The sequence below is a fragment of the Balaenoptera physalus genome (genome assembly GCF_965194825.1).
Source record: "Balaenoptera physalus genome assembly, chromosome: 17".
Lineage (NCBI taxonomy): Eukaryota > Metazoa > Chordata > Mammalia > Artiodactyla > Balaenopteridae > Balaenoptera > Balaenoptera physalus.
The window spans coordinates 63,899,694-63,913,986 of NC_138895.1; the positions used below are offsets into that span (position 1 = coordinate 63,899,694).

Genomic DNA, 14,293 nt, shown 5'->3' on the forward strand with positions numbered 1-14,293 from the left:
ATGAAAGAATGCTCAACATCATTAATCATTAGAGAAATGCAAATCAAAACTACAATGAGATATCATCTCACACCGGTCAGAATGGCCATCATCAAAAAATCTAGAAACAATAAATGCTGGAGAGGGTGTGGAGGAAAGGGAACACTCTTGCACTGTTGGTGGGAATGTAAATTGATACAGCCACTATGGAGAACAGTATGGAGGTTCCTTAAAAAAACTACAAATAGAACTACCATACGACCCAGCAATCCCACTACTGGGCATATACCCTGAGAAAACCATAGGTCAAAAAGAGTCATGTACCAAAATGTTCATTGCAGCTCTATTTACAATAGCCAGGACATGGAAGCAATCTAAATGTCCATCGACAGATGAATGGATAAAGAAGATGTGGCACATATATACAATGGAATATTACTCAGCCATAAAAAGAAATGAAATGGAGGTATTTGTAATGAGGTGGATGGAGTTAGAGTCTGTCATACAGAGTGAAGTAAGTCAGAAAGAGAAAAACAAATACAGTATGCTAACACATATATACGGAATCTAAGGGGAAAAAAAAAAAAAAAAAAAGGCCATGAAGAACCTAGTGGCAAGACGGGAATAAAAACACAGACCTACTAGAGAATGGACTTGAGGATATGGGGAGGGGGTGGGGTGAGATGTGACAGGGTAAGAGAGTGTCATGGACATATATACACTACCAAATGTAAAATAGATAACTAGTGGGAAGCAGCCGCATAGCACAGGGAGATCAGCTCGGTGCTTTGTGACCACCTAGAGGGATGGGATGGGGAGGGTGGGAGGGAGGGAGATGCAAGAGGGAAGAGAAATGGGAACATATTGTATATGTATAACTGATTCACTTTGTTATAAAGCAGAAGCTAACACACCATTGTAAGGCAATTATACTTCAATAAAGATGTTAAAAAAATAAATAAATAAATAAATTTTAACCAGGATAGGAGAATGACACTGTTTTATAGTTTTGTAAATCCTATTAATGTCTAGCTTAATAAAAGACAACTGGATTCCCCTATCTGCTTCTGCATTCAGTCTTTTACATAACACATCATGTAGCATCTGAAAACCTCCATTAAACACTCATGAAAGAATGAGGGTAAAAGTGACAAATAATGTTTGTAGTTATTATTACGAAAATAGTTTAGATCTCGGACAGCCTCTAAAAGAGTGTTGGGGATTCTCACAGTTTAAGAACCACTATTCTAGAATGACAATTAATTAACGTGCTTATACATTGTTAAAAGCACCATGAAGAAAATAGAGAAATGTGCTGTTAGTTAGGTTGATCTGGAAAAGGCCTCTCTGATATGACCCCTGAGCAGAGAGCTGAAGAACAAGCAGTCAGCCCTACGAAGAGCTGGGTGAAGTGAATATTTGCCAACTATGGGTTTTAAACACTAGTTCAAAAAAATACTAATATTTGCTTTTCATAAAATATACAAGTTGTATTTTAAGGGAACAAAAAGGCCTAAAGAGGGATGAACAGTAGGGTGGGAGTAGTAGTACACTCTCATGTTTTTACCAAAAGCTCTGGTATATAAATAATAAACCCAATCTCCTAGCAGACTCAGTTACATCCTAAGATACTATTACATAATTCAAAACTAACAATTTCATATCATTTTTGTTGATGAATTATGAAACAATATGTTAATAAAATCCTTTCAGGAAAGGTTTGCCATGGCTTTTATAATCAGCAATATTTCTAATACCACTGTCAAGGTTAATCTTTACCTGGTAAACGTACATCTACGAAGTTACCACCCAAAGTTCTTCTAATCAAGGTAGCAACTCTAATGAAGTTCAAAGTTAAAAAGTAATTTAAGAACTGAATCTGGAACTTTCAGGCCTTGCAATATACGAATACGAAGTACCTCAACCCCCTCTACTCCTGTGTGCATGGAGAAATGATGAATAAGCTGCATTTCTGAAAAGCTTAACTAGACAGTCAACCAAGCTAGAAGAGAAAACTCACAGACCAGAGCATTAACCCTGTGAGTTAACACAGCAGTATCCAAAGGTACATCAGACCTAGATACAATCCCCAAGGGTAAGGAACTGGTCTGCAGCCCAATCTCTGTCCTGGGTCAGCAGATGGGGTGTTGACTTGTTTGACTCAAGGAAGTGGAAACTAAGACCTTTCCAAAAAGCTAGAGCTCCATGAAAATTGTTGGTGGAAAGAGAGAAAACAGTAATTGCAATATCGTATAGTTAAATATAAACTTACTACATGATCCAAATTCCTACTCCTCAGAATTTACCCAAGAAGAATAAAAACATATTCACACAAAAATATGTTCACAAACGTTCACAGTAGCACTATTCATAAGAGCCAAAACCTGGAAGCAACCCAAAAGTCTACCAAACACAGGTGGATAAACAACTGCAATAGGCCATCCATTCTATGGAATACTACTCAGCACTAAAAAGGAACAAAGTATCAATACAACAACAGGGAATCTCAAAAACATTATACTGAGTGAAAGAAGTCAACAAAATGCTATGTACTATATGACTTCCTTTATTTGGAATTCTAGAAAAGGCAAAACCACAGCTGATAAGTGGTTGCCTTGGGGCCAAGGTGAGGGGGAGGATACCGAGAGCAGACGGTCACAAATAACTATATAATTGTGGTTCCCATTATATAATTATTTACAACTACTAAAGTTCATCAAACTGTACATTTAAAATGAGTGGGTTTTATTGTGTATAAATAATACCTTAACTTTAAAAAAACTGTATGTACTTTTAAAATGTCTACATGATGAAGAAACAATTCATATGTACCCACTCCAAATTTTATCCCCAATTTCAGAGTTCAAAGATCCCCTGAAATGCTATAAGGCCCAAGGAACTAGATTAAGAACCACTGCTATATTCTGACATTATTTATATTTTATATGTGTATATATAAACTCAAGTTCAAAATAACTCAAGTTTATAATAAGCCTAAGTAATCAAAAATAAATCAAAATAAATCAAAAACAAATCTGTATTATTTTAGAAGTCAAAGTATAACATTCAGAATTTTTCTTTTAAAGTACTTTAGAATTTAATGAAATTAATTAGGTAATTAATAGACAATTTCAGTTACCTAGAAAAATCTGTTTATGTAAAACTAATTCACCAGAAATTGGATGTTTACATGTTTACAAACAAACACACACCCCCAAAAAAAAGACATGGCTAAAAAAAGAATCCACACTACCCAAAATTCTACATTAACAAGTATACTCCTCCAAGTCTATAAACCCTAAAAGCAAACATTCAAACCTGAAGGTCACAAATGAACTTGAAGAGATCTAAGAACCTCTTAAAATCAAATGCAATATTTTGTGTCTACATACTTAAGGGCATTTTCTTGGAAAAAAGGTCCATGGCATTTGCCAGATTCCCAGAGGCCCATGACACACAAAGGGTTAGAAAGAGTTTTAAAAAGTACTAATAAAAATGTATTACATACATGCAGTTATGCATTTATGTTTGTATGAACAAGAATGGTGTGGAAGGACATACCTTTTCTTCTATAAATCTTTGTATTATTTACTTAGTCTTAATAAGCATGTATTTGCTTTTAATTCAAAAAACATCAAATAAAGAAAAAATTAAGGGAAATTATTTTAAAATACAGCAATCACTGCAATTTACTGTATGGAGTTGCACAAAGAAGAACAAACTAATTTAAATTCCTTTTTTGACAGTGCTCCTGAGTTGACAGAATGGTGTGGACATACTATATCTTGATTTTAGCATGTTCTTTGGGGTACATTAAAAAAAAATATGGACTGAATGAAGCATGGTTAAGTGGCTCTGAAAGGAAAAGAAAAAGAAAAAATCCACACACTATAAGCCTGAGCACCTGCTGACTTTAAATTCTAATCTCTTGTTGATACGGTCACTCTTCAACTCAATTCACAGATGTCGCTGCACACATACAAAAATTACCAGAAAATATGCATACGTACACACCATTAAGGTGAAAGAGGTAACTTCTAGATACATAGACTGGTTTTCAACAAGCAGAGAGATCTGTTTAAGAGAAGCCTAACCTAAGCCAATTATAAATCAGCAAAATATCAATTCAAACTTTGTGCAAACTTATGGCAATAAATCTTCACCAGGAAAAGCAGCAGGTTTCCCACTGTCTCTGTACTACACATAAAAAGGATCTGTTGAAAGCCCAGTTTAAATGATTTGGGACCTAAGTAGTTCCAAATTGTTAGAACTATACCATCTATCATTTTTAACCTTCTTTTATAAAGCTGAGCTCGTAAGGACTGCTCTGAGGTTGCAACCTGCACTGTGCACCTAGGGAAAACAAACACTGAATCTATTTGTTCATCTTGTTAGAGTTCACAGGTAAGAAATGTTGACATTATTAAAATGTTTTACCATTAAACCTGATAATAAAAAAAGTAAAATTAGTGGTATTTAGTGACCACAATATTATTTTAGGTAGGTTCTACTAAATATTATTAGACTCTGGTTATAGGAAGATGCTATTATCTAAAATAGGCATAAAAATCATTTGTAACAGTACTTCTCAAACTACAAGCAGCAAAGAACTCATTTTCCTCCCGCCCACCACAGACCAATATTTTAGTCAAAGAATAAAAATTACTTACTAGAAAGTGAAAACATATTTTTAAAGACATAGAGAACACAAGCCCAGAGGTCACACGCTTGGCTACAAAGCAATATTAAACTGCTGTCAAAGTTTCTAAAGACTCAGTCTGAATCCCGTGCTTGTCTCAGGCAGACCAATAACAGTTCAAACTTAATCAGCACTGGTTTATAGAACCTGTAACGTTAGGCAGGTACCGTTCTCTCCCAACTCCAGGAGTGGAACATTGAGAGTTTATAATCAAACACTTCCTTATTTATGTCACTGATAACGAAGTCTCTCAAAATATAACATTATCTCAATAGATGTGAACTCTAAACTGTGTAGCTATCAAACCCATAGCTTCCCCCCAACCCCCACTTGCTACAGGAGAGGACAGGCACTTGCTGGGCTCAGACCACTATTCTCTTAGTTTTGATTCTATTCTGAACTCTGTATTTTTAGGAAGGGTAAAAACAAACTCATTCCAGTAGCAGAACTCCACTTTGAATCACATGCTCTGTAAGACAGAGGTAAGACAGTAAATCATGTATCGAATGAGTGAGCCCAGCTGAAGCCCCAACATGCAAACCTTGATTTGCTGTCTTCCATTTGTTGTCTAGTACACAGTAACTCTAGAATTAATCTTTATTTTTGTGGAAAAAAAATAATGTTCAAGTGAGAGAGAAAACTTTAGTAAAAGCTTAAAATTAATTCTTACAAGTACACACAAATGTGAACCTCTGGTCTGTACAAACAGGAAAACCATATAGCATAGTTTAGTCTGGGCACTAGAATTCAAAATTAAGCTTGAGCGCCAGCTTAAGCAGGTTACCTTACCACCTATCTCCTATGGAGATAAATCAGTCAGTACCTATTCTCACAGCATAGTTAACAAGGATTAAAAAATAACCCACCCAAAGTACCTATCACACTGTGCCTAGTAAAGCCTCAATAAACGTTAGCTACTATTACAACTACTATTTTACAATAAATATTTTACCTAATCTCTTTCATTCATCCATCCATCTATCTATCCCACAAAAATTTAGTGAGTGACTAGACTATGCCAGATACCCTCATGGCACTTACCCTTGTCTCCTCAGAATGTTCAGAGTCTATTCCTCAGAGATTTTTTTCAGTCTTATAAGATATAAATATGACTTATTAAAAATCAGCCACCTAACGCCAAATTTCCATTTTTGTTAAGACTTATCAGGCATCTGTACCTAGAGCTATCTCTTATAACAACCAGTACCACAGGGTTTCAGGACAAGATTTTTTTAATCTGCATTAAAAAGTAAAGAGTGTGAGTAAATTGATTAACTGATTTATTCAAAATATTGTGTATATGTGTATGGATGGATTGATGTAAGTTTCCTTAAAAACATCATTATCCTTGCTAAAAATAAAGACTAGATCCACTACAAGAGTTTCTTAAAAGTCTGAAATAAAAAGGTAAAGCCCAAACTGCACCAGTTGCTAGCCAGACAGAAGAGGTCAGACAGGATGCATGATTCCTAGCTGGCTTTATTCCAGTTTTGTAGATTCTGGGAAGTAAGGTCCACAGCCTGAACTTCTCACATCAATCACCGTCAAAGAACAGCTATTACTGTAGAAGAACTTTAGTCTCAAAGAACCTGTAATGCCACAGACTCTCCCCTTAGCATATTCTGTAAAGTCAATATCTAGACTTTCATTTAATTCTGGCTTCTCTCACTGACTGATCTGTGAACTTGGCAGTTTTCTTATTTGCTTAAGCCTGGATCATTTTTTCTAACACTGAACAAAGAAGGTAGTTACTGCCAAAATGTAAATTCAAAAAACAGAAAGCAGCATTAGTCTTAAATTTAACACATTTTATGGCTCAAGTGGGATGGGGTTCCATTTCATAACTGGCTGAGTCAAATAATAAATAGGATTTCAATCACTGCTGTTAAGTTTTGATGTGAAAGAAATTCAAGTAACTTCAATAAAAAAAAAAAAAAAGATATTTTGCTCCTGACACATATGGGATTAGTTACAATGTTCCAATACACTTAACCAATATTGCTTCTATAATATTGCAGTTGAAAGACCGTATTTCATAATTATTCTCTTGAATCTAATGCTCACTGATGGTCCACAGTTTTAAAGTTAAATCAACTATTAATTGTTGGGGAAAGGGGAAGAAGGACAACGCAGCCTCAAGAAATTCAACAGAGTAGCTCTGCTCTCATCATAAAAATTAGTCATCAGAAAGTACAATGATGCAATCAAACATACAAATGTATAATTTCAATTCAATGTTAACTGAAAAGGATATTTAACTGATAATATTAAATTTTTACTTTACCAACTCAATATACATAACCAATAAGCAAATTTTCCCACATATAGCTAGAAGATAATTTTCCTAAACTAAAAGTCTTAGCTGGAACAAAATTCATTTCCCCTCTAACACAAAACAAACAAAATTTCAAAGCTGTTATGAGCTGTCTGCTTCCCAACACAGTTTGTTTATTATATTCAGCAGCATGAACCACTGCTTAATTAGAAGGCCTTAAGGTGATTTTTAGGTGCTTCGATTACAGTTTGTTTCTGCTTCCTTAACAGGAGGCAATACTTGCCAAAATAGGTCCAGAAGGAAACATTCAAAAAGAGTAACTATGACTGCCCCTGAGAAGAGGGTGGTTGAAGATAGGAATGAAAGTGACAGTTTCTTTTCACTACCTACTCTTTTTTGCGTTTTGATTTGTGTACCATGCGTACCCAGAGAAATGGCTGTGTTTAATTAAACAGGTTTAATAAATTAAAAGCACTTGAACTTTCCAGCATAAAAACTATACCACAATAATCCCAGGAGGAGGTGATTATTCACCTTCTTTATCCTCAAGAGGTCCTTCAGAACAAAACTGAAGGTTATGCATTTCTGTACAAAATCTAAAATGGGTTTTCTTCTACCCAAAAGAAAAAGATGTTGGTTTTGTTTTAAAGGCTACCCTTAAACCAAACTTGAAAACAGTATATCTACACGCTCTCATTTGCAGACTACAAACAAAAGGTAAAGAGGATCTTAAAAGTCAGGCTGTAAAGTTTGATTTTATTTTGTGTAATGAGGATTTTTCCAAGGAGTTTCTGCATTCTAGGACCACAGCTACTAAGTAAGTGACTTTAAGAGAATCCAAGGGAAACCCTAAGGAACAATCAAAGATAATACCAGAAGACTGGGTGACTTGGGCAGATCTGTGAGTGTTATCACTACCAGACAGGAAATGTTTACTGAATTGATGAATCACTGTAACAAGCATACTAACAGGCATACTTAATTTTAAAAATAAAGGCTAAGATTTTTAGAAACCATAACTTTCAGGTGGCAATGGTATCAAGAAACAGCACTCTATACTCTGTAAGTGGGAAAGCACACTGAACTATACAACTGTTCTGGAGAGCAGTTTGACAACATGCTTAATATGCTTTAAAATGTGCACAACCACCTTTAACCCATTAACTTCAACTACAGATATTTATTAAAGCATTGGAGAAACGCTAGAAAAGAAAATTCCGAACTCTTAATAGTGTACCCACCCTCAAGTTATGAGCTTATAAACTAATTTCCTTTGTGTTTTTTATATTTCTCCAAAGTTTTCTTACTATGAATGTATACCATTTTTTGTTTTCTAAAACATCCAATTTTAGCACATTACTGCTATCCCATAGATAAACATTTGCTACTTATATCAAATGAAACTAGTTGGGGACAGGGATAGAAGGTAAAGGTATTGAGAAAAAAAAATGCTTCGTATTAATCATCAAGATACAATGAACACCTGTGGCATTTAGGTACTATTTGGGAGGAAAATAAATCCTTAAAATTTTATGCTAAAATACAGTTGATATGCAGACTCAAAGAGTAAAAAAGTTTTATATTTTGAGTAAGTTAATACTGAGTTACCACTATTTTGCTAAATCCATTTTTTTTTTCTTGTATGCTTGGGCTTGGTACCAACATCAATAAAACTCCAGAATACGGCTCTGGTATATACCAGTACGCACTTCAGCCCTTCAGTTTTGATGAAACAAGTACAGTTTGTCATCAAATAGATGGATATGTAAATTATACTATACTTTGCTATCAAGTCTAATCTTTACAGGAGATAACCATTTTATGGAACAATCTTCTACAAACAGTAGTTTGCAGGGGGAAAAGATAAAGTTATTTTCTCTTTAAGTATATTTTCCCATACCCTGCCAAATGAAATAATATCCAAGTACCGTAATTTAAATATTTTACAAAAACAAAATTATGAACTAATTTCCCAGAGAAACGCAAATGCAACCAAGTTTTCATGTAGTGCTGAAATCAGGAACTTTTATCTAAAAAACCATCTAAAGGAGACTTGGTAAAGTAAAAAGTGAGAGTATCCGACCACAAAAATAAGAACTGGCAAACACCCTCTTCAAAGCCTAATGATTTACAGAGGCTTTTCTCCCCAATATTGGTGCTAAAGGCCCAGAAAAAGGTTGCCAAGGCTTAAAATATCTGCATAAACTTATGAAATCCTGGATAATAAGATCAGAACTTCTAATTATACAGGAGCTAGTTGAAGCCAAAGGTGACAAGAAAGCAAAAGATAAAAAACCAGTAATCTGATGTAAAAGACTTACTGTGCCCACACCTTTTAATGTCGAAGCAGGCATTTGCGAAGTGATACATGCCATTTCATCTAGACTGCAACAACTACAGTTTAAATTTCTCATTATATTCCATTTACTTGGTCAGGCATCCAGTTTGGAATCCCACTGTAACTAATACCAACTATTAAAATCAATCCCAGCTACTAAAACTGTTATTGACAATGATTAAACATCAGTCGGAAATTTTATATGTTAAGCTTTTATTTATTACAGGAGGAAGGCCATGCCTTATCCTCACATTAAAGCAGAAGAAACTAAGGTCCAGAAATGCTATTTATTAAATCATCTCCATGTGAAATACCACGTATGCTAAGCTCCTTCAATCATCCCCACAAAGCTACAAGGAACAACACTAATATAGCTCGTCACCAGTGGTGTATATGCCATAAACACAGGAAGCAAGCACTGTCATTAAGTTTTTTTAAAAAAGGAAATGGATTTCAACAAGCTTTCTCGCCTTAAGGGAAAGAAACAATGCCCAGGATGTCTGCAAGGTTATCCAAACCTTGGAAGCAACCTGAGATGAAAAAGTCAGATGGACTTAGGTTTGCCTACCTAAGGCAGGTAAACTACCTTACTTAGGGATACCTACTAGTACTCCTCCTGACTCTCCTTAATATACAGTAAACCTTTCATTCACAGCATATGATTACACGCTAAGATGAGCAACACAAGCTGTCACCACAAGAAGTTCAGAGAAAGGAAGAGACTGATGTGGCCCAGAGCGGTACTACTCAAACATTAATATGCTATAAATTACCTGCAACAGTAGATCAGGAAAAATTCTGAAATACTGTATTTCTGCATTTCTAACAAGCTACCAGGCGAGGCCAATTCTGCTTGTCTTGCTGGTCCTTGGACCATACTTTGAGTATCAGAAGTGTAATGTACATAAGAAAGGTAAGATTCAGCCTGGTTTAGGGGGAACAAGGTGGGTTTTACATGAAAAGTCCAATAGGAAGAATTAGCTTGATCTTCTCTAGGAACAATGAGACCACTTGACTACAATGAAGACTCACTCATCCGTTCTACAAGCATATACTGAGCACTGACTCTGCACAACGTACAACTAAAGACACACTGACAAGCCTACTGAAATGCACAATTAAGATTATTGAGAGATATCATTTCACACAACGAAAACAAGCCATCTAACTGTCCATTAACATTTAGATGAGGAAAATTATGTTCTAGTCATACAATGAAATGCTATATAGTAATGAAAATGAATGAATTACAGCTCCTCACTCTAGAACAGAATAATCTCAAAATCATGGTATGAGATACGCATACATATGATTCAAGACACAGGCGAACATATACTATGATTTAATTAGTATTTCATTTTTTATTCATATAAACAGAACAAACTAAACAAACTGGGAATACTCTGTGTGGCGAAGCTATAGAGAAAACTAAGAAATCACTGAAACAAAGCTCACAACAGTGATTATAGGTTTCGAAGAAGGGATGGGAGAAAAGGATGAAACAGGGGAAGGGGCTTCAAAGATACTCATAATGTTCTATTTCTCAAGTTAAATGCCAGGTAAGTGGATGTTTACTTTGTGATTATTTAAATTATGTACTACAGACACTATTTTGCATGTATAATATATCCTGATTTTTTTTTTTTTTTTACAGTTCTTTGATAATGTTATCAATGACCTTTTTAAAAACTAAGTCAGGGACTTGGTGATGGCAGATTCTAGTAGCAGTGAGTTAAAAAAAGAATGGAAGACCACGAATATAGACAAATTCTTTAACCACTGACTTCAAGGAAAAAAGTGGGGACTAAAAATGAACACAAAGTACTAAGCAAAAGGAGACAGGGCTGAACATTTTAATATGGGAAAGTCTGACAATGGTCACATGTTAAGAGAAAGGTAACATTAAAGATACAGAAAAAATTGATGAAACAGGACTAAAGCTTAGAAAGGAAAGGCTCAAGAAAAAAAGAAGAAAAATTGGCCTTGGCCATTACCAAGACACTGGAAACAAATGTGATTAAACATGAGGCTAACCAAATTTGTCCTGTGTGGCTGGAGTGAACCGTTCCTACGTAGAAGCTTGGAAATAGTAGCAAATAAATGTGAACACAAAAGCAAGGACAACATCTTGGTGGGCCTTGAATTCATTGCAAAGTCACTAAAAACATTTCAAGGGACTTCCCTGGCAGTCCAGTGGTTAAGACTCTGAGCTCCCACTGCAGGGGGCACAGGTTCAATCCCTAGTCAGGGGAACTAAGATCCCACATGCTGTGCAACGTGGCCAGGAGGGAAAAAAAAAAACCATTTCAAGAGGAAAGTTAACAAGGTCTGAACGTTCACATTAAGTGAATGTTTTAATAAAAGTATGCAGGCTAAGAAAACAAGTCAAGATGCCATTAATATAATCTTTATAAAAGAAGATATTGGGACATGAAACAGGAGCAGTACAAAATTCATCAGTTTATCCTATCTATGTCAATTAACCTGTTCAGTTTTGGGAACAGGTGAAAAACCATAATCCCTGCCTGCCCTCAGTAGCTTACATTCTAGTGGGGGAGACAAACAAGAAAGCAAACAAGACAATTACAGGCAGTAGAAAATACTACGAAGGAAATAAAGGTGATGTATGAAGAGTGATGGGGATGGGGCTATTTTTTATCGGGTTGTTAGGCAAGGCCTTTCTTGAGATGCTGACATTTAAGCCAATACCTAAAGGCTCAAAAGAAGCCACGGAGAAGGAAAAATATTTGAGAGAGTATTTCAGGCCGAGAAAACAAAACCCTGAAAGCTCATTGTGACTGAAGCCTAGAAGAAAGTATGAGGTGAGTTTGAAGAAAGAAACAAGAGTAGCAGGACCCTGAAGTCTGTATAAGAAGTCTGTATTTTATTGTAAGTAGATGTGGTTGGAGGCATAGAGATGAGAAGCAGATGAATTTGATACATTTTGAAGGTGAAACAAACAGAATTTGCTGAGGGACTGTATGCTGAGGATATAAAAAAGAACATGCATACATTAATCCCTAGCTTTTGACTTTTTCAAATGGAGAGATAGTAGTTCCATTTATTAAGATGGGAGAGACTGAGGTAAGATTAATGAGTGGGAGAGAAAAAGGAGAGGGAGAGTCAATAATTTTATTTTGGACACGTTAAGCTTTAAGTATCTATGAGATATCCAAACAGTGATAGCAAGCAGGCAGTTGGATATATAAGAGTGGCATTCAAGAACCAAGTCTGGCAAGAAATATAAATCTAGGAGTTATCAAAATACAAATAATATTTAAAGCTTTGAAAAGGGGCCTTAAAGAAAGTCTACCACTGTAACTTCTACAAATCATAACAGCAGCAGCTAAAATTAAATGGTAACACGTTTTATCATTTAATTTACCAAGCACAAAGAGATTAAGTAACATGCCCAATGTCATTCAGGTAATTTTAGAGCTGGATTCCAAGCCAAGCAGTCTGACTCCAGAGTTGTGCTTTCATCTACTTTGTCAAACAGAGACCAGGTGGAAGGAAGCCTAAACCCAAATCCTGAGGCACTCCAATGTTCACAGATAGGGAAAGGAGAAGCCAACATAAAAGATATTTATTCAAAAAAAAAAAAAGATATTTATTCCAACTACGCGGTTTCAGGTAAGCGCTGAACCACAGGCTCAAAAGTGGCTACAAAGTAAATCTCCACTTGTGAAGTTACAGATGTCAGATCCCAGCAGGGAAGCAATAAAGTTTACTCTACCCTTCCAAAAGCCCTAGAGTCCTAGATCCTTTTCGACACCTCCGTCACCTACTTGTCTCCCAGAAGAATCATTCTCCAAATACCCTCTCCCAGGCACCTCAAAACAAGACCCCAAGAATCTGCCACACACACACCCTAGCCTAGGTCCCCTTTCTCAGCCCTCACCTCCCCCATCAGATGGCAGAGAAGGCGGCCGCGTCTCCCGAGCAGAAAGTGAAGATAAAGAAAGGTTTTAGGGAAAAACCTTGGCCCAGCCTCAGCAAGCCCAGAGGGGAGGCTGCCGGGAAGCACGTCTGGCGGAACCGGGCTGGGAACTGAGCTCCCCACGTGGGCCTGGGGAGACGGAACCCCACTCACCAAGCCATCTATCTGCACTTGCTTCACGGCTGAATCTCCGGACCCCCCTTTGCCTTTGCCTTTCCCTGCAGCGCCGGTGGTGGAGCTGGAAGAGGTGGCAGCAGAGCCGGTGCCTTCTTTGCGGGACGCCATCTTTCCAGCCGGACAGGAAAAGAGAGAAACGTGAGTAACCGGAAGCGGAAGTACAAGCTTCACGTAACGTCAGACGCAGTCTGGCGTTCGAGAGGCGGAGCTCTTAGGAAAGGCCGGGGGAGGCCCCGCCTCCTTCCTCACGTCCAGTCACCTTCTTCGGCAATAGAATTCTCTGCACATGCGCGTTGTGCGTTTGCGACTTACGGAAAGCTTTCAGAAAGGCAAAAATGGATTTTTTTTTTTAGCTGTGTTGGGTTTTCGTTTCTGTGCGAGGGCTTTCTCTAGTTGCGGCAAGCGGGGGCCACTCTTCATCGCGGTGCGCGGACCTCTCACTATCGCGTCCTCTCTTGTTGCGGAGCACAGGCTCCAGACGCGCAGGCTCAGTGGTTGTGGCTCGCGGGCCCAGTTGCTCCGCGGCATGTGGGATCCTCCCAGACCAGGGCTCGAACCCGTGTCCCCTGCATTGGCAGGCAGATTCTCAACCACTGCGCCACCAGGGAAGCCCCCAAAATGGACTTTTTAAAATGTTTTGCACTTTATGTTTAGTCCGTCTCCACAAGGCAGTTGATCATAACTGCATTATAGCTCGCATTTATGTAGCGTCCCATTCGTAAAAAATGCTTTCACTTCTAATTTTTTAAATTAATCCCCATTTCCAATCTTGGAAACTATGAAGAGCTATACAAACTCCCATGTTAGGAAATTGAGACGTGATTTGTCTAACGTCATTCTGTTAATTAGTGGTGAGCCATATTGCAGTTTGTTTAAAATTTCTTT

General features: G+C 37.1%; 1 protein-coding gene across 1 annotated transcript in view; it reads right to left on the minus strand.

The window, feature by feature from the left end:
- Positions 1–13,545, minus strand: part of EIF3H (eukaryotic translation initiation factor 3 subunit H) — an 87,590-nt gene extending 74,045 nt beyond the window's left edge. The window contains exon 1 of the mRNA XM_082433227.1: positions 13,385–13,545. Coding sequence (XP_082289353.1) covers positions 13,385–13,516 — 132 coding nt within the window. The 5' untranslated portion in view covers positions 13,517–13,545. The remainder of the gene's footprint in view (positions 1–13,384) is intronic.
- Between the last annotated feature and the right edge of the window lie 748 nt (positions 13,546–14,293).